Below are 21,088 nucleotides of genomic sequence, written 5' to 3' on the forward strand. Positions count from 1 at the left end.
GCAGCTATTTTACCATGAAGGCCTGCTGCACAAAGTCTCCTCTTAATAGTTGTTCTAGAGATGAGAAGGCGTGCCCAAACTTTTGGTTTGTACTGTATATTTTTCTAGCAGATGTCATTTAAAATGCAGCTTTGCTTTTGTATTTCGAGGCTGACTTACAGTAAAACCTGTGAAATCATGTGTGTCCACATTTCTGTCTCTGACCGAGGAACTGAATGAGAGAGAAAATAAAACAGAATGGTTTAAGTTTAAGTCTGATTTTGCTCTCCTGCCAGATGGACGGAGTGTGGCTAAGTCGAGGGCTTACCCGGGATGGTATGTTCTTTTTCACTAGCCAAGTAAGGTGTTAGCAGTTCATGATGGTGTTTTTTTAGGAGGTCCCATCCCACATCCAGTCTCTGGTCTCGATCTACGCTGATCTCCTGTCTCTATTGCCTAAATGCATTACACTCCTTGGCTCCCAGCATCATAACCTATTCCAGGGAGACTTGTTTCATTGGATGGACCTAACCTAAAAGTCATTGTTGCACTGAGCTTTGTGTCTGGGATTCTAAGAAAAAAGGTTAACCTTTCAGTTTTCTATTTCACTTGAGAAGTTTTCTCAATATATGATGTAAAGCAATGATAGTTATAAGCTGAGTCTAGATAAGGAATCGGCAGGAAATATAGGTTAGTTCTTCACTATGGCATGATGTAATGTTAACGTCTTCTTGTTCTTTAGGTACTTTTCAATGTATCAGTGACTATGGACACTTGTGATGTAGAAGGTGGACACAACTACATCATTCTTAAACCTATTGGTTTCAATGAAACCGCTAAAATAAAGATTCACAAAAGTTGCAGCTGTCAGTGTAACAGTCCGCCAAGGCATAAGGACAAGTGTGTTACCGAGGTCCATCCAGACTGCCCAGGAGTTCCATGTACAGACAGTAACTGCAGCTCAGGAGACGAGGAGACCCAAACTGAAAACTGCAAGCAATCCCCATCCGAGTCTGAGTGTAGTGGAAGAGGAAAGTGTCTGTGTGGAAAATGCTACTGCTCGAAAACCAAACTAGGAAAAATATACGGGAAATACTGTGAAATGGACAATTTTTCTTGCCCATACAACCTTGGAAAACTATGTTCTGGTAAGTAGCTTAGCCATGAAATGTAGGTTGCATTCACACGTTTGATATTTCCTCAGGGATTGTTACATGATCAAAATTTTACAAAATAGGTGATTAATGTAAGATCACTGGGGCCCCTACTGATTTCTAGAAAATGAGTGCCACAGTGTTTAGGAGTGTAATTAGAGCAGTGATCACACATGCAGCCTGCTGCTGCGTTCTTTATTGGTGCATTGATTGGCTATTATCTGTATGATTGTAGAGGGACTCACTTCTGGTACCTCCAATGTTTACTAGATGTGGGGTCTTGAGCTCCCGGTTTCCACTCATTGTATACTGCCCATTAGCAGAGAGGAAATTTATAGGAACTAGGATAGGTGTGGATCAATCTGCACTGCTGTAGATAGATAAAAAATCTAACGGTAGATGAAGGGTATTTTGTTCAACGCGTTTCTAAGTGAAACCCCACTTCTTCAGGACAGGCATTGAATTTGGTGTCTATCCTGACGAAGTGGGGCTTCACTTCGAAACGCTTTGAATAAAGAACCCTTCATCTACCACTGGAGTTTTTATTTATCTACAGCAGTGTAAACTGATCCACACCTCTCCTGGTTCCTATATATTTCCTTTCTGCCTTAGGGCTAGTAGATCATGCGGCAGCCATATATTGCTTTCATACTGGTTGTGGGTTTACACAACCCTACAAGGTGAGCATTTTCACCCACAATTTATTCTGTTTGTTGGGTAAGATCCTATTGCCCTTGTTTTGTCCACAGCGTTGCTTTTCATTAGCACAGAGCAAAGTTTGAGTGGATCGGTGGTCACACATGAGTCCCACTCTCTCGGGCCGACAGACACATCTGATTACAGAGCTTGGATGGTTAACTTGTGATTATTGGGGGCCTCACTGGTGATTAGATCCAGCGCCCACTGTTCTTCATGACCATATGCTGATTAACCACAGTGATGAAAGTAGGAGTGTAATGGTCACCCAGCGATAAGACCGTTAGATATCTGTCTATTGAGAAGTGATACATTTCTGGGGGGTTAACCTTTGTAACAGAGGTGTGACCCGTGTGACTGATTTGGGTTCCACTGGTTCTACGGGCTGCAATATATTTGCTGATAAAAACACAAACTCAAAAAGAATGGGAAAAAAATCACTGTGAATTAGAACTTTAGTCTCTTTATGGGACACCTCATCAATGGTGTAAATCACGTAGCTCTCCAGCTGCACCGAAGCTACAATACTCAGCATGCTGACGGGGGAGGGGAGAGCCGAAGGCCGCTGAGTGCAGAGCAGAATATTCTGTGCAGTAGATGATTGTGTAATGTTTCTAAGCCCTAACTAACACATCCGTCCGGTGATGGGTCAGGTCCTAGTAATGACCTGGGTTTACAGCTTACGACTTACACACACACTCAGGAAATGAAGCATAATACTTCACCGATCAGTATGAAATCTGCCCGGAGGACCCCCTCTGCTTTAACTCTTGGGTACTGTGAACATGTATGTTATTCACAGCGTGTGAAAAGGCATAAACTGTGAGAGCTAATGTTGTATTACAAGTAATGTGTGGTGTTTGTTATTTTAAGCAGACGTTCCTCTGCAGGGGAGCCATTACAAACACCACTGGATTACATTAGAATTTGGAATGTTTTTCCTAGACACCCCTAGAACCGGATCATTTATCCTGGAATGCTCGTGGCTTGTAAAATAGACATCAGTTTGTAAATTATCCAGTAAAGTCAAAAGCATTGCTTTAAACAATATACTGAAATGTTACAGAAAATGTCCTGCAGTTGACATTTATCATGTCAATCACAACATCAGAAGAGTGGTTGGGGTTGGCTGCCACTAGAGGGAGCTAGGGAGTTTACTGCATTTTGTTTGTAAAGTATGCTCCCTCTAGTGGTGACCACAGGCAGAACAAATGTTATATTTTTACTCTGGTTATGCATAGATTTTGATCTTCATTATTTCTATTACTATTTTAAAGAGATATTAAGAAGTTTATCAACACAGAAATGTAGACCTTTTTAAATGGCTTTTTTTTTAATTCCAAGTCTTCAATTAATATTTATTTTTTTTGTCTGATAGGTACCGGTGAATGTAAAAATGGGTACTGTAGATGTCACAGTGGCTGGGAAGGTGACCGCTGTCAATGCTCCTCATCAAAACAACACTGCATGGACTCTAATGGACTTGTATGTAGTGGGAGGGGAACCTGCACGTGTGGTAAATGCGAGTGCACTAATGACAAAAGCTTTGGCCCTTTGTGCCAATACTGCTCTGGATGTAGCAATACCTGCACAGACAACTGGTTTGTTCATTTTTTTTTTATTAGCTATCTATAGTATTTGTATTTAGACATACACTATATGGTATGAAATATTGAACTATCCAATTCATTAACTCTACCATTATGAATGCATTAAATGTTTTTTCCAATAGGTAAAGAGCTATAATATCTGTAATGTAATTTGTAAAATTAGCTTGATATCACACCCATAAGTAGATGTGTAGATCTCCTTGGATTCTGAGTTATGCCCACTCAGTGCCCTCGTCTCTGGTGGTCACATGTGTCTAATTCGCTAAATCTACAGTATGCGACTGCTCTAACGCAGTAGCACTGATCAGCTGTATTCAGTATGACGTCCGTTCTGAGGCCATATGTCTGTTCATAGATACACATTTAGGAATTGTGTGAGTTACGTCGTTACGTGTAACGGGGCCTTATCTAATGATACAGTCAGGGTCAGAAATATTTGGACAGTGACACAAGTTTTGTTATTTTAGCTGTTTACAAAAACATGTTCAGAAATGCAATTATATATATAATATGGGCTGAAAGTGCACACTCCCAGCTGCAATATGAGAGTTTTCACATCCAAATCGGAGAAAGGGTTTAGGAATCATAGCTCTGTAATGCATAGCCTCCTCTTTTTCAAGGGACCAAAAGTAATTGGACAAGGGACTCTAAGGGCTGCAATTAACTCTGAAGGCGTCTCCCTCATTAACCTGTAATCAATGAAGTAGTTAAAAGGTCTGGGGTTGATTACAGGTGTGTGGTTTTGCATTTGGAAGCTGTTGCTGTGACCAGACAACATGCGGTCTAAGGAACTCTCAATTGAGGTGAAGCAGAACATCCTGAGGCTGAAAAAAAAGAAAAAATCCATCAGAGAGATAGCAGACATGCTTGGAGTAGCAAAATCAACAGTCGGGTACATTCTGAGAAAAAAGGAATTGACTGGTGAGCTTGGGAACTCAAAAAGGCCTGGGCGTCCACGGATGACAACAGTGGTGGATGATCGCCGCATACTTTCTTTGGTGAAGAAGAACCCATTCACAACATCAACTGAAGTCCAGAACACTCTCAGTGAAGTAGGTGTATCTGTCTCTAAGTCAACAGTAAAGAGAAGACTCCATGAAAGTAAATACAAAGCGTTCACATCTAGATGCAAACCATTCATCAATTCCAAAAATAGACAGGCCAGAGTTAAATTTGCTGAAAAACACCTCATGAAGCCAGCTCAGTTCTGGAAAAGTATTCTATGGACAGATGAGACAAAGATCAACCTGTACCAGAATGATGGGAAGAAAAAAGTTTGGAGAAGAAAGGGAACGGCACATGATCCAAGGCACACCACATCCTCTGTAAAACATGGTGGAGGCAACGTGATGGCATGGGCATGCATGGCTTTCAATGGCACTGGGTCACTTGTGTTTATTGATGACATAACAGCAGACAAGAGTAGCCGGATGAATTCTGAAGTGTACCGGGATATACTTTCAGCCCAGATTCAGCCAAATGCCGCAAAGTTGATCGGACGGCGCTTCATAGTACAGATGGACAATGACCCCAAGCATACAGCCAAAGCTACCCAGGAGTTCATGAGTGCAAAAAAGTGGAACATTCTGCAATGGCCAAGTCAATCACCAGATCTTAACCCAATTGAGCATGCATTTCACTTGCTCAAATCCAGACTTAAGACGGAAAGACCCACAAACAAGCAAGACCTGAAGGCTGCGGCTGTAAAGGCCTGGCAAAGCATTAAGAAGGAGGAAACCCAGCGTTTGGTGATGTCCATGGGTTCCAGACTTAAGGCAGTGATTGCCTCCAAAGGATTCGCAACAAAATATTGAAAATAAAAATATTTTGTTTTGGGTTTGGTTTATTTGTCCAATTACTTTTGACCTCCTAAAATGTGGAGTGTTTGTAAAGAAATGTGTACAATTCCTACAATTTCTATCAGATATTTTTGTTCAAACCTTCAAATTAAACGTTACAATCTGCACTTGAATTCTGTTGTAGAGGTTTCATTTAAAATCCAATGTGGTGGCATGCAGAGCCCAACTCTCGAAAATTGTGTCACTGTCCAAATATTTCTGGACCTAACTGTATATCGCCGGGGTCACAGATTCTGTGATTCACATCCAGCATCGTTAGCGACGTCGCTGCGTGTGACACTAACGAACGGCCGTTAACGATCAAAAATACTCACCTTATCATTGATCGTTGACACGTCGTTCATTTTCAAAAAATCGTTGATTGTTGAGGACGCAGGTTGCTCGTCGTTCCCGAGGCAGCACACATTGCTACGTGTGACACCCCGGGAACGACGTACTACAGCTTACCTGCGGCCGCCGGCAATGAGGAAGGAAGGAGGTCGGCGGCATGTTACGGCCGCTCATCTCCGCCCCTCTGCTTCTATTGGGCAGCCGCTTCGTGCACCACACAAACCGCCCCCTTACAAATGAGGCAGTTCATCGACAACAGCAACGTCGCTAGGTAGGTAAGTCCGTGTGACGAGGACTAACGTTATTGTGCGCCACGGACAGCTATTTGCCCGTGATGCACAAACGACGGGGGCGGGTGCTTTCACCAGCGATATCACTAGCGATATCGCTGCGTGTAAAGCCCCTTTTATAGATTGGTAGGGAAATGCTAATGACTGATCCTTAGTTTCCCAAATATCCACCATTGGGGAAGAGTCTGCCATGGAGAGACCTATGAGGTTAGCGGGTCCGGTTGGGATACATCTGATATCTCCAGCCTATTTCACCTATCGGCTTCAAAACAGATAGACTTGTAATTAGATTAGAAATGGATGGTGTTTTTTCCTTTGCAAATTTACCTTAAAAGTAGTGATGAGCAAACCCGAACTGTAAAGTTTGGGGTACATGCCGGATACCTTGTGTCTGTGCACGGATTCCAAACACAGACTTCTCAGGGAAGTCCATATTACTGTTAGGGTTCAGTAACCCAGATAATTAAAAAAAATAAGGGAAAAAGAAAGCAAATAAATGGAAGTTAACTTGAAGCCTCCTGGCAGCGTTCCAGTGTCAGTCCCAGAGGTGGCGTAGGGTCAGTCACTGCTGCGTGTATCTAGAGTGGTGGCTGTATTATGTATATTTTCCTCATTTTACAGGAAACGTGTCACATTGTAAACACAGCTCTATATGTGGGAAGGGCTGAGCTGATTAATATATAGTTTTGTGGAGAATGTTTTAGCATAACTTGTTTTTCCTCATTTAAATGTCTACTCTTTTTACGTGTAGTAGTCCAGTGGGTGGTCCTAACCTTTGATAATAGGGAAGCTGCCAATCAACTAGGACCACTCACTGGACTACTAAGGTTAGAAAAAGAAAAATGATTAATCAAATACTAGTAAGGCTATGTAGAATCCCATAAACTATCCATCCCCTCAGTCCTTCCCACTCTGAAGATCGGAGAGCATACTCAATGTGACAGGTTCCCTTTAAATACTGTAACTTCTATGTTTTATCCTCTGAATTAAACATTCTAGAAGCATATCCTGTTTGCTTATAAACCAAGACGCGGCGGAGCTGAAAATCACCGTCTCCATCTGTTTATACAGCTACTCCCTTCTATCCAGCATGCAGAAAATGTTTTTGTAGTACTAAGGCAAAGCTTTCACGGTTCATGTCCTTTACAGAAAATGATACCGTTCTTCATAGCGCCTCGCTCCTACGCTGTTATCTTAATAAATACCGATACTCATTACACATCCGCAATCTACATAAACATTATCTTCCTTAACTAAGGATTTTACTAGATTGACTTTCTTACTTTGTGGCCTCCTTTCTCCTCACTATATATGAGACAGGTGGGAGCACAGCTCTTGTGGGGGAGGCATTATAACACGATATATTGCAGGGGGTGCGAGGAACATCACCCATTGTTTAATAGCTGGGAGTGTACGGTGCAGGAGATACTATAATGTTATGCAGTCCGCACTGGCATTGTGGCTTTTTATTGGGCTTGTTTGTAGACTCTATGACCTGCTGTGACCCAAATATTGATGTTACAGATCATTTGTGGCCTATGTGGTTGCCTCTTTGTTATTATATGGTGCGATAATAGCTTTTGGGGATATAAATATATTAAGGATGGCCGTATGTACTTGCAAAATGTTTTTTAAATCTTATACAAAGGTGACAGGGAACACTGCGGAAAGAAGATCCACGACTAGACTATGGTTATGTCAAAATATGGATGTAAAAATACTAATATAATGTTGTAGTGGACTTTCCTGGTATCACTTTGTATGTCCTCCAAGTATTTCTCAATTTATAGATCACCACTGAGTAACCATGAGGTCAGTATGATCAGTGACCTCCATATACAGATGTCACGCTGTATAAATGTCACGCCGTGCTCTTTGCATATTGTAGCTGCTCTCATACAATGTGAATAAGCAGCAGCTATGCAGATAGTGTACGTGTGCTATCATAATGACATAGCACCAGGTCGGGCAGTTTAACAAATGCTACATCAGCATCACAAGTGACTTGTAGCCTTCTTTTCGGAGTATTTCTTTAACGTGAATTTAAAGGGAACCTGTCATCATTTTGCCCTACTCAGCTTCCCCCATTCAATGTACATCATTAACATGTTTCTGTGAGGCTAAGGGGAACCTGTCACCAGTAATTTTCCTTATAAGCTGCGGCCACCATCCGTGAGCTCTTATATACAGCATTCTAGAATACTGTATATAAATATATGAGCCCAGGACGCTCTGTATGACATAAAAAAAGACCTTTTATTATACTTACCTATGGGGCGGTCTGGTCCAATGGGAGTTGCTGCTCTTGGGTCTGGCGCCTCCTCTCTTCCGTCCATTGCTGTCCTCCTTCCCTGCTCTGTGTAAATGACACGTCCCACGTCATCCACACGGAGGCGTCGATGGCGCTCCTTTGATCTGCCATGCTGAGGGCAAAGCAAAGTACTAAGTAATGCATAGGTGTGAGTAAAGGTCAAGGACCGCCCGCACATGCGCATTACAATACTTAGATCAGGGCAGAGAAAAGTGCACTTGCGCAGGAGCAATGGCAGACTCTGTGCTTGAATGAAGTAGGACGCGTTATCCACACGGAACTGAGAAGGAGGATAGTGATGAACGGAAGAGAGGGGGCGCCGGACCGAGACCAGAGACACTCATTGGACCGACCGACCGCTCCACAGGTGAGTATAATAAAGGTCTTTTCTTTATCGTTCCTTATGGGAGACCCAAACCATGGGGTGTATAGCTTCTGCCTCCGGAGGACACACAAAGAACTACACTCAAACGTGTAGCTCCTCCCTCCCAGCATATACACCCCCTGGTAGCCAGTCCTAGCCAGTTTTTGCTTTGTGTGTCAGGAGGATCACACACACACATGCATTCTCTTTTGATTTTTCATTTTTTCTAAAGATTTGGAAGAAAAGCGGGTCCACTGGACTCCCGGCATGTCCCTTCTCACCCCCCTGGCGGCGGTGCTGTTAAGGTTGACTTCAGGGCAGGAGCCCTTCATGCCGCGCTCCTTCACCATCCCTTAGGGGCTCTGGCTTGAAGTTAGAGCCAACACGGTTCTCACTGCCTTGCAGGAGACCGGCTTCCATCCGCAGCCCTTGTGCAGGACCCTGCTGGAAGGAGCACTGAACCCCCACCCCACCAGGGACTGGGCCCTGCGTCTCAAAGCTAAGTATAGAGACGTTATTCAGAGGGTCCTTCTGCAATGTGGGGCACTTTTATTGGGGGGGACAGTGATTTACTTTGATAATGCTGCTTTTTACTTTGTTTCCGGCCGGTTCCACGGTTTTTACTGAGAACCGCGCCGATGATGCCTGATTGTCGGCCGCATGCATAACTCTAGGCCCCGGCTTCAGCCACGGCCTAGTTTCGTTTCGTTCCCCTGCATGTCAGTCATGCAGGGGGACACTGCAGCGCCGCCCGCCGGCCGCTCTGCACAGGGGAGGACACTCCTATCTGAGGAGATGATTCCCTCCCCTGTACATCTCCTTAGCCCTCCGATTCCCGCTCCTGGGTTAACCCCCGCCCCCCCCCTCACTCTGGCGCCATTTTCTCAGCGTTCTTAGTACACTGGTCGGCGCTGGCTGCTCTGCAGTGCAGAGGGAGTGAATATCTGGCTGGGGGTCCAGGCTTGGAATCCGGAGGGCACTCATAATAGCGGCCTGATAAGTCACAACCTTTGGTTGTGCACTTTTATGCACTCTCAGGGCATTCTGAAGGAGTTAATTCTTTATTATAGAACCCCCTCCTCAGCAGCATGGCTCACACTAGGAGCAAGGCTCCAAGGCTGTACACTACATGCTCTGCATGTAAGCTCATATTGCCTGAACCGGCACAGACCACACACTGTAAGGGTCTCATGTGGTGGTGCCTCAGCCTGGAGTCTCCCCAGGCTGAACCCCTGTCTTGGGTAGCATCTTTTTCTAACGCTATTTCCCAGTCCTTTGCAGACTCCATTGGACAGTTGTCTCGGACGCTGCTATGCATGCATCAGCCCCCTTCTCAGGGTGCCTCTGATGCTCCAGCTCGCTCTGCAGAGCTCACAGAGTCTGTTTCATCTAATCCCAGACCCCGTCCTCCTAAACGGAGACGCAGGGACTCCTCTCCTTCCTCGCCCCACGGCTCTGCCTCACGGGCCGAGTCACATGGCGAGGAGGATACCCTTACTGTGGGCTCAGACGCTTCGTCTCTGTACCCCATTGATACCGATGGGGATGCAGATGTTAGCGATTTGATAGCGTCCATTAACTCCGTTCTGGACCTTAACCCTCCAGTGTCAGAGTAGGAAAACATCAGTTTATCTCACCTAAGAGAGCAGGCCACTGTGACTAAACCCAGGGCCTGTCCTGACAAACGCTTTCTTAAGCGTACTTCTGACTTACTGGGGGCTCGGACGCTCTCCATGTACCCTATTGATCTGTCCGAAAGTGACGCAGATGCTAATGATTTGATTGCGTCCATTATATTTATACTGGACCTCAATCCGCCTGTATCAGGGGAGCACCCCTCTTTGGCAGAAAAGCATCAGTATACCTTGCCTAAGAGAACAAGGAGTGTGTTCCTTATCCACTCCACCATTCAGGTCACTGTGACCAAGCCCAGAGCTTGTCCTGACAGACGCTTCCCAGAGCGTGGTTCTGATGACTGTTTCCCCCTTCCACCAATGGTGGTCAAGGAGTGGGCTCATTCACCAAGGGTGGACCCTCCGGGGTCTAGATTTTCAGCCCGGACAGTTGTCGGCTCCTCTCTGAGGATCCCACTGTCCGCCAGGTTGTCCTTCTGGCCAAATCTATATATGAGGCGGCAGGGGCCTCGTTCTCCCCATCTTTGCAGCAGTGCGAGCTCTCAAGCCATCTCTGCTTCTTGGGAGGAGATGCATTCCCTCACCAGGGCCTTTTTGCCCGAATGGGTTGCCTTAACTTCCAGGCTTCAGTCTTTTCATCCTATAGCTGGAGACTGTCACCGCACTGCGGTGGCCTCGGCCACTTCCCTCGCTATCCGCAGGTTCCTGTGGCTTCGAGAGTGGAAGGCAGATGCTTCTTAAAAGGTTCCTTGCTGGACTCCCTTTTGCTGGGACCAGTCTATTCGGTGAACAACTGGATGAAATTATTAAGGAAGCTTTTGGCAGGAAGAGTACTTCCATGCCACAACCCAGGAAACCTTCCAGGGCAGGAACCAGTCGAAGTTTCGTTCCTTTCGTTTCCTCTAACTGGTCGTCCTCTAAGCCCTCGGCCTCGTCCACTATCTCAGCCAAGGTCCGTAAACCAACTAGCGCATGAAGCCGTGTCCTAAGTCGGCAGGAGCTGCTGCCACCAGGGCAGCCTCCTCTTGTTTATCTGGCCACGCCAGTAACGTCCTTGGTCGATGGCAGGCTCTCCCTCTTGGGCGACGTGTGGTTGCAACACGTCTTCGATCAGTGGGTGTGGGTTACCCTCTCCCACGGCTACAAAACAGATTTTTTTCTGACAACTCCCCCCTGCTCCAAGGCAGCCGCCTTCTCACAGGCCGTGGCATTCTTGCAGGCCAATGGAGTAATTGTACCAGTTCCCGACTGGGAACGGTTCTGAGATTTCTACTCAAATCTCTTCCTAGTCCCCGAAAAGGACGGTGCTTCCGACCTGGATCTCAAGCTTCTCAACAAGCATGTTCAGGTGCGGCAATTTTGCAGAAATCTCTGCGATCAGTCAATGACCCAAGGAGATTTCTTAGCATCCATCGACATCAGAGATGTCTCTCTGCATGTGCCATTCGCAGTTTCCCACCAGCGTTGGCTACGTTTTGTAATCAGAGAGGAACATTTCCAATCGTGGCTCTCCCCTTGGGCTAGCCACGGCCCTTTGTGTATTCACCAATTGCGGTGCTGCTCCTCCAGGGGTTGGTAGTGAGTCCACTCTGACCCCGACCCAGGAACTTACGTACCTAGGTATGCAATTCGAGACTCTGCTGGCGCTTGTGAAGCTGCCCTTAGTCATACAGCAGTCTCTTCATCTGGCGGTTCGCTCTCTGCTGAGGCTCCGCCGTCATTCCATCAGGCACCTCATGCAGGTGCTGGGTCAGACGATGGCGTCAATAGAGGCGGTTCCCCTTGCCAGTTCCATCTGCGTCCCCTGCAGCTGGACATTTTCCGCTGTTGGGGCAAGGGACTTCTTCCTTGCACAGACTGGTGGCTCTGTCGCCACAGACCAGGGGCTCTCCTTAAGTGGTGGCTTCGGCCCCTCTCTCTGTACCAGGGACGCTCCTTTCTGGCCCCGTCCTGGGTGATTCTGACCACGGGCCAGTCTGTCCGGCTGGGGAGCAGTTTCTCCACCACCGAGCATAGGGCACTTGGACACCGTCCGAATCAGCCCTTTCGATCAATGTGCTAGAAATCAGGGCTGTAGTCCTTGGACTCGCAGCCGCCTAACAATGTTGGAAGTTCAACATATCCTTCAGTGGACGGAGGACTCCGAGTCCACCATATCCGCAGTCCACATCCCAGGCGCAGAAAACTGGGAGGCAGATTATCCCAGCCGTCTAACCATGGGCAGCGGCGGGTGAGCCCTGCATCCGGCAGTGTTCCGGTCAATTTAGCAGGCGGGGCACTCCGGAAGTGGATCTATGGCATCCCGGCACAACAACAAGGTCCCGGTTTACGTGGCTCGCTCCCACGATCCTCAGGCCTTGGCACGCGCTGGTTCCAGATTGGTCCCAGTTCCGTCTGGCCTACGTGTTTCCCCCCTCTAGCTCTCTTGCCCAGAGTCCTGCGCAAGATCAAAATGGAGGGCCGTCGGGTCGTACTTATCGCCCCAGGCCCAGGCGAGCTTGGTTTCCAGACCTGCTCCGTCTGTTCGTAAGAGGTGCTGTGGCATCTCCCGGACCGGCCAGACGTTCTCTCAGAGGGTCCGTTTTCCACAACAATTCTGTGGCTCTCAGATTGACGGCGTGGCTCTTGAGCCCTGAATCCTTACGGCTTCAGGCATTCCTTCCGAGGTCATCTTCACTATGACTCAGGCTCGGAAGTCTTCCTCGGCCAGGATTTACCTCAGGACTTGGAGAATTTTCCTGTCCTGGTGTCGTTCTTCCGGCCATGCTCCTTGGCCGTTTTTTTCCTTGCCGACCATCCTGTCCTTTCTACAGTCCGGCCTGCAGCTAGGTCTGTCCCTCATTCCCTCAAGGGACAGGTCTCGGCTCTGTCAGCATTGTTCCAGCGGCATATCGCCCGACTGGCCCAGGTGCGCTCCTTCATGCAGGGCGCATCTTACATCATTCCGCCTTACCGGCGGTCTCTGGATCCCTGAGACCTTACTCGGGTCCTCATGGCCTTACAGAAACCCCCCTTTGAGCCTCTTAGGGAGGTTTCGTTGTTTAGTCCTTCACAGAAAGTGGTCTTTCTGGTGGCCATAATTTATCTCAAGAGAGTCTTTTATTTGACTGTGCTCTCTTCGGAGTCACCCTTTTTGGGTTTTTTTCGCCAAGACAAGGTGGTTCTCCGTCCAACTCCGGGCCTTCTCCCTAAGGTGGTGTCCCCTTTCCACCTTAACCAGGACATTTCTTTGTCTTCCCTTTGTTCGGCCCCTGTGCATCGCTTTGAGAAAGCGTTGCATGCTTTAGATTTGGTGCGGACGCTCCGGATCTATGTGTCACGCACCGCTGTTTCTTAGGCGGTGCACCTCTCTTGTGTGCTGACCATACGTCAGCGCAAGGGTCTCTCGGCTTCTCAACCGACCCTAGCTCATTGAATAGGTCGGCCATATCCGAGGCCTACCAATGTTCTCAGATGCCTCCCCCGCTGGGGATTAAGGCGCACTCGACCAGAGCCGTCGGTGCCTCTTGGGCTACGGCTCAGCAGGTCTGTCAGGATGCCACGTGGTCTAGTCTGCACTTTTTTTCGAAGCACTACCAAGTGCATGCTCATGCTTCGGCAGATGCGAGCTTGGGCGGACGCATCCTTCGGACGGCTGTCGCCCATTTGTGAAGTTAGGTTTCGCCTACTTCTCAGTGTCTGTTTATTTCCCACCCATGGACTGCTTTGAGACGTCCCATGGTTTGGGTCTCCCATAAGGAACGATAAAGAAAAAGAGAATTTTGTTTACTTACCGTAAATTCTTTTTCTTATAGTTCCGACATGGGAGACCCAGCACCCTCCCTGTTGCCTGTTGGCAGTTTTCTTGTTCCGTGTGTTTTCACCGGCTGTTGTTGTAGACAGAGGTTCCGGTTGTTCCGGGTTTTGCTCTATCTCTACTTGTGGGTGGATGTCCTCCTTCCGCTTTTGCACTAAACTGGCTAGGACTGGCTACCAGGGGGTGTATATGCTGGGAGGGAGGAGCTACACGTTTGAGTGTAGTTCTTTGTGTGTCCTCCGGAGGCAGAAGCTATACACCCCATGGTTTGGGTCTCCCATGTCGGAACTATAAGAAAAAGAATTTACGGTAAGTAAACAAAATTCTCTTTTTTTACATTATACAGAGCAGTATATAAGGGCTCTTATATACAGTATTCTAGGATGCTGAATATAAGAGCTCAGTGGTGCTGGCCACAGCTTGTAGAGGAAAATCCTGGTGACAGGCTCCCTCTAAATGCTCTAGTACATAAGCATAAAAATTTACTTAAAATATTTAATTATCTTGTATGTAAATCTCTGGCTTCCAGTCATGTGGTTGGTGCTTGATATCTGCTCGGTCACTCTATTCTACCCACTTCCCTAATTGCAGTTTGATGGACTTGACCGCCCCAATATCACGCCTTTCTCTGCAGAAATTACTTTCCTATATGCTGATAAGAAACTCCCAGGACGTGCACATTTAAGCTAGGTATACATCCTGTTTCATTTTCAATTCGCACTTGTTCCAGAAGCCATACATTTAGGATATGTTCACACAGGGCTTTTTTGGTAAGTTTTTGTTGCATTTTTTAGCTGCGGATTTGCCTTGGTTTTATGCAAATCCATGCTAATAAAACACTGCTTTTTACAGTCCCAGCAAAGTCTATGAGATTTCTGAAATCTCATGCACACACACAAACACCTAAATACCGAGAGAGATCAAGAGTAACAGCCATGCAAATCACCCAAGGGGAGGAAAAGACATACATCACCAATTCATAGTATACAGGTGTATGGGCTGAATGGATGTAATTCGACCTACAGATATAGTGACATAGAAACACCAATAGGTAGAAATAAATTCTACAGAGAACCGAGTAAGGTCAGAAAATTAATATTTTATTGATTAAAAAGAGGGGGGGAGGGAAGGTATTTGCCACAAGGCAGGGTGACCAAAACAGAAGAACCGGCATCACATGCGAATAAAGACACAGTGTGGGGGCAGGGACTGCATGTAAAAAACACACAATTCAGGCAGATGGAAATATGACCAGTCTAATACAGCATTAGGCCTCTTTCACACGTTCGTGAAAAACCAAGCACGTTTTTCACGGATGTGTCAGAGGTGCGTATTGCCCTCCGTGCGTCGTGTTTGTGGCACACGTGTGTTCTCCGTGTGTTATCCGTGATAACACACGGAGAACGGAAACTTTCTACTCACCTGTCCCTGGCTTCGCTGACCATGATTCACACAGACTGGCCACAGATCTACTGACCCGAAAGTGGCAGCACGTGTATAATGTATAATATATATATATATATATATATATATATATATATATATATATAATGTATATGTATATGTATGTGCTGTCAAGGTCAGGTCTGTAACAGGACTGTGATACACGGACCTGTGGTCAATCCTCAAAAAGCGGGAGGAGAAATAAAGACACAGAAATTGTGATAAACTCCAAGCACTGACGAGACAACAATGGGCGACCAGTCAGAATTTGGCCCAGAAGCTGATGTCCAGCATGCCGGAGCACACTGCCAAAGTCTTAAAAAAATGTCAGGGGCAACACTGTAAATACTAAAGTCTTTGGGGCACTTTGCACACTACGACATCGCAGGTGCAATGTCGGTGGGGTCATGTCGAAAGTGACGCACATCCGGCGTTGCTCTCGACATCGTAGTGTGTAAATCCTAGATGATACGATTAACGAGCGCAAAATCATCGTAATCGTATCATCGGTGCAGTGTCCTGAAATTCCATAAGTACGCTGCTGTGACGGTACGATGTTGTTCCTCGTTCCTGCGCCAGCACACATCGCTGTGTGAGAAGCCGCAGGAGCGAGGAACATCACCTTACCTGCGTCCTGCGGCTCACGCCGGCTATGCGGAAGGACAGAGGTGGGCGGGATGTTTACGTCCCACTCATCTCCGCCTCTCCGCTTCTATTGGACGCCTGCCGTGTGACGTCGCTATGACGCCGCACGACCCGCCCCCTTAATAAGGAAGTGGTTCGCCGGCCAGAGCAACGTCGCACGGCAGGTGAGTGCATGTGAAGCTGCCGTAGCAATAATGTTCACTACGGCAGCTATCACAAGATATCGCTGCTGCGACGGGGGCGGGGACTATCGCGCTCGGCATCGCAAGCATCGGCTACCGATGTCGTAGTGTGCAAAGTGCCCCTTTGTATAAACTTAAAAACTTATGAGGTATCTTATAATTGTATTTCAGTAATCGTAGAAACATCTGACTAAAAGATCTACAAAAACACTGAAAACCAAACTTTGTGTCAGTCATAACACTTTACCAAGACTGTACAGTGATGATAAACCTGATCTTCATCTATCTCCAGTTTAATGTTATCGTGGCAAAAAGCAAGACCTTAAATATATTTTAAGCTTTTTCTGTACATTATTTGCTTTTTTTTGTCTTGTTATTGCCTGTTACCACAGATTAAGTCACACAGATGTCAAAGCTCTTTATTAACTGTGATCTCCTCTGTTTATCTAATGCACAGGAACTGTGAGCACTCTCACGGATCACTAAACGGATCCGTCGATCCAAAGGATCCCTATAAAACCAAATGTAACACACTGGTGTACTATATCGATCAGACTTATGGTAAGAATAGTTTTGTTGAAACTTTTTCTTGTGCTAAAATATTCAAATATATTTTCTAAAGAACCTTTAAACCAGGGGTCTCAAACTCGGCTGGGTGTATGGGCCGCACACAGGAAAAAAATAATTTGAGGGGCCGCATTCTTTTCAGGAAAAAGTGACATTGGTAGTGGTACCATTTTTTCTTTCTATACACCCTTGGATCACTGTTTTTGAACATTTTTCATTTGTCCATTATAACAAATGTGTAGAGTGTGTGTGTGTGTGTGTGTGTGTGTTACAATAACCACCGCATAGTAATTTTGGCCAACATCTTGTAGTAATGTGCCCCATCCTGTTTCCCATTCTGTAAAGATGTGTGCATCCTTGTCCCCTTGTAGCAATGTGCCCCAGCCTCAGCTAGCAAAACACACACCCACCCACCCTGTGCAGCTTCAGCTAACACCCCTACCCACCCACCCTGTGCAGCCTCAGCTAACACCCCTACCCACCCACCCTGTGCAGCCTCAGCTAACACCCCTACCCACCCACCCTGTGCAGCCTCAGCTAACACCCCTTCCCACCCACCCTGTGCAGCCTCAGCTAACACCCCTTCCCACCCACCCTGTACAGCCTCAGCTAACACCCCTTCCCACCCACCCTGTGCAGCCTCAGCTAACACCCCTTCCCTCCCACCCTGTGCAGCCTCAGCTAACACCCCTTCCCTCCCACCCTGTGCAGCCTCAGCTAACACCCCTTCCCTCCCACCCTGTGCAGCCTCAGCTAACACCCCTACCCACCCACCCTGTGCAGCCTCAGCTAACACCCCTACCCACCCACCCTGTGCAGCCTCAGCTAACACCCCTTCCCACCCACCCTGTGCAGCCTCAGCTAACACCCCTTCCCACCCACCCTGTGCAGCCTCAGCTAACACCCCTTCCCACCCACCCTGTGCAGCCTCAGCTAACACCCCTTCCCTCCCACCCTGTGCAGCCTCAGCTAACACCCCTTCCCTCCCACCCTGTGCAGCCTCAGCTAACACCCCTTCCACCCTGTGCAGCCTCAGCTAACACCTCTTCCCTCCCACCCTGTGCAGCCTCAGCTAACACCCCTTCCCACCCACCCTGTGCAGCCTCAGCTAACACCCCTTCCCACCCACCCTGTGCAGCCTCAGCTAACACCCCTTCCCACCCACCCTGTGCAGCCTCAGCTAACACCCCTTCCCTCCCACCCTGTGACGCCTCAGTTAACACCCCTTCCCTCCCACCCTGTGCAGCCTCAGCTAACACCCCTTCCACCCTGTGCAGCCTCAGCTAACACCTCTTCCCTCCCACCCTGTGCAGCCTCAGCTTAACACCCCTTCCCTCCCACCCTGTGCAGCCTCAGCTAACACCCCTTCCCTCCCACCCTGTGCAGCCTCAGCTAACACCCCTTCCCACCCTGTGCAGCCTCAGCTAACACCCCTTCCCACCCTGTGCAGCCTCAGCTAACACACACACACACACACACACACGCACACACGCACTAGCACACTCCCACCCCGTGCAGCCTCAGCTAACACACACACCACACACACAAAAGCATTCTTCTCACCTGCCGTCAGCGGCACGCAGGCACGTGGACCCGGTAATGATCACAGCTGCTGTCATCACTGAACTTTCTGCCGGCGCGTGCAGAGCAGTTATCACTGCACAACAGCCACTGGCCAATCACAGGCAAGCATCTGAGGTCATATGCAGCAGATGCTTGCTCTGATTGGCAGGCGGCTGTTATTGCGTTCTGCAGCGAGAACTTCACTGTGCGCGGCAAAGACAAAACTGTAGGCTGAAATAAATAGCTGGCGGCTGCGGCTCCTGCACCCGTCGCCATCTTTACTGGGTCCACGGGCCTGCGGGCCTCAAGAAGCCACCTGAAGGGCCGCATGCGGCCCGCGGGCCGCGTGTTTGAGACCCCTGCTTTAAACCCTTATTATTTTGCACATTTTGGGCCTTGATTCTTAGACAGAGCCTGGGAATTTTAATATTCACTATTTCAAAAGGTTCCCAGTTTATAGTATTACAGTAGCAATTTGTAAGTTTATGGTCAGCCATACTGCTTGTGTGAACATTGGGTGAGGGTATGTTTAAAGGGTTATTCCCAGCTCCAAGATCCCATCCTAATATGTAGTAGGTGTAATAATATTAGCAAATACCTTCAATTATAAATGCCAGCTTCAGACCGACTGCTCTTCAGAAACAAACCTAGCAGCATCGGAGACTGGATGGTTCGGACTGGTCTGAATTGTCAATCTAACGGTGAGGCAGGGTAGTGCTGCGCTCCTGAAGAGACAGGGTGATAAAACCAATTTAAAGGGAATCTGCAACCAGGTTTATGCCACCTAATCTGAAAACAGAATAATGTAGAGACATAGATCCTTATTCTATCGATGTGTCACTTACTGGGCTGCTTGCTGTAGTTTTGATAAAATCAGTGTTTTATCAGCAGAATATTATCATTTCAGGACTATTAATCCTGAAGCCATGTAGTCCTGCATATTCATGAGCTTTGAAACACAATTATATGGCCAGAGCAACCAGATTAATCAACCCAAAAGATGAATAAAATGTATCAAAATATTTATTGGGACATATTAAAAAACATATATGACAAACATTACATATAATAGAGGTCACAAGGAGTACACAAGTACATCCGAAAAAGCAGGGGAACGATCAGATGACAATGGGGATTTCACTTATATATAGTGCAGGCCGAAAAAATGGATGAGTAACTAAGCATAAATATCAGTACAAATATTCAATATATTGGATACAAAATGTCTGTACATTTATCCATTAATACGGCCATCAAGTGCATGGCTCACCCATATGGAGGTCCCCACACGCAGTCCGATGCGCGTTTCGCAAGATGCTTTGTCAAGGAAGGAGCTGTGCACTTGATGGCGATGGCCGTATTAATGGATAAATGTATAGACATTTTGTATCCGATATATTGAATATTTGTACTGATATTCATGCTTAGTTACTCGTCCAAAAATAGACACCACTAATGTAATATGTGCCTGATGAATCTTGAATTGATATTCATGAGCTTTGTATAACCACGCCCGCACCATTAATTGGCAGCTTTCTGTGTATACTGTGCATAGGCAGAAAGCTTCCAATCAGTGGCGTGGGTGGGATTATGCACAGCTGAGCATTCAGAGAACTGATATATCTGCAACAGATAAAACAGAAGCTTTGTCAAAACAACAGCAAGCAGCCCATGGAGTGACAGATTGCTGCAATCAGGTCTCTGCACCTACATTATGCTGCTCTCAGATGTGTAGTAAAAACCTGATGACTGATTTAAAGCAAATTCTCAATCTTTTGCATTTTAACATCTCCACTGGGTAAGAAATAAATGTCTGATAATTGTGGCTTAAACCTTTGGGACTGACACCAATGTATACAACGGGCGTGAAGGGACCCCAAATCCATATGTTGAGGTGACTGCCAGACTTTCACATTCTACCCATTGGTGCAGGTCATACCTATTAGACGTTTTTTAGGTTATCCTCTGGATATGTTATAAATTTGTAAATTGGGAATACCCCTGTAACATACAGCATTCCAATAAATGAAACTGACTTGGTCGCCCAGAGATGAGAAGTGTATTGTCGAGAAATTGGGTAAATATCTTCATACAAATTCAGCCAAATATATGTTACAAGACGGCCAAGTCCTGGACATTAGTGATGCTGGGAATCAGGCAGTAACATCTGACATTGGCCATGCCAGGGAGAAAATGGAGCAGACGGTGTTTACCTAGTTTATCACATCAAGATAGCTGTGCCTCGGAAGAAATGAGTTTGTCTAGATGAATTCCAGACCCCTTGTGCACACTTCAAAGTTGTAGAAGGTCATCGCCAATGGCAAGGTCACACCGTCCGATAAACTGAACGTCTACTAATTTGTAGTCTTACAGCAGCATAATATGTTATTTCTCCAAATATGTTAAGGTTATCAAAAGGTCTGGTTGTATCAGGCACAGACCGTTCCTCCTTCACTTTATTAACAACATTCAATGGTGTTTAGGAAGTCGGGGGAATTACAAGAAGTCATTATAATCTTACAAGTTGATGACTGATGACTTGCAGCCTTTGAGGATCTCTTAGAGACTAGTTCTAGTGGGAGTCATTAAGAACGATAACTCTACCTAGTGAAAGGCCTACCCGGCGTATAGTATACGGCTGAGAAACCTGTCCTGACCAATAGTC

The 21,088-nt window shown here is 46.8% G+C and overlaps 1 protein-coding gene across 1 annotated transcript in view; it reads left to right on the forward strand.

The window, feature by feature from the left end:
• The window catches only part of ITGB8 (integrin subunit beta 8), a 190,466-nt gene that overhangs the window by 159,635 nt on the left and 9,743 nt on the right, over nt 1-21,088 (forward strand). The window contains exons 10-12 of the mRNA XM_075315380.1: nt 722-1,127; nt 3,208-3,430; nt 16,751-16,854. Of these exons, the coding sequence (XP_075171495.1) occupies nt 722-1,127; nt 3,208-3,430; nt 16,751-16,854 (733 nt within the window). The remainder of the gene's footprint in view (nt 1-721; nt 1,128-3,207; nt 3,431-16,750; nt 16,855-21,088) is intronic.

This window comes from Anomaloglossus baeobatrachus, chromosome 6 (genome assembly GCF_048569485.1).
Source record: "Anomaloglossus baeobatrachus isolate aAnoBae1 chromosome 6, aAnoBae1.hap1, whole genome shotgun sequence".
Taxonomy (NCBI): Eukaryota; Metazoa; Chordata; class Amphibia; order Anura; family Aromobatidae; genus Anomaloglossus; species Anomaloglossus baeobatrachus.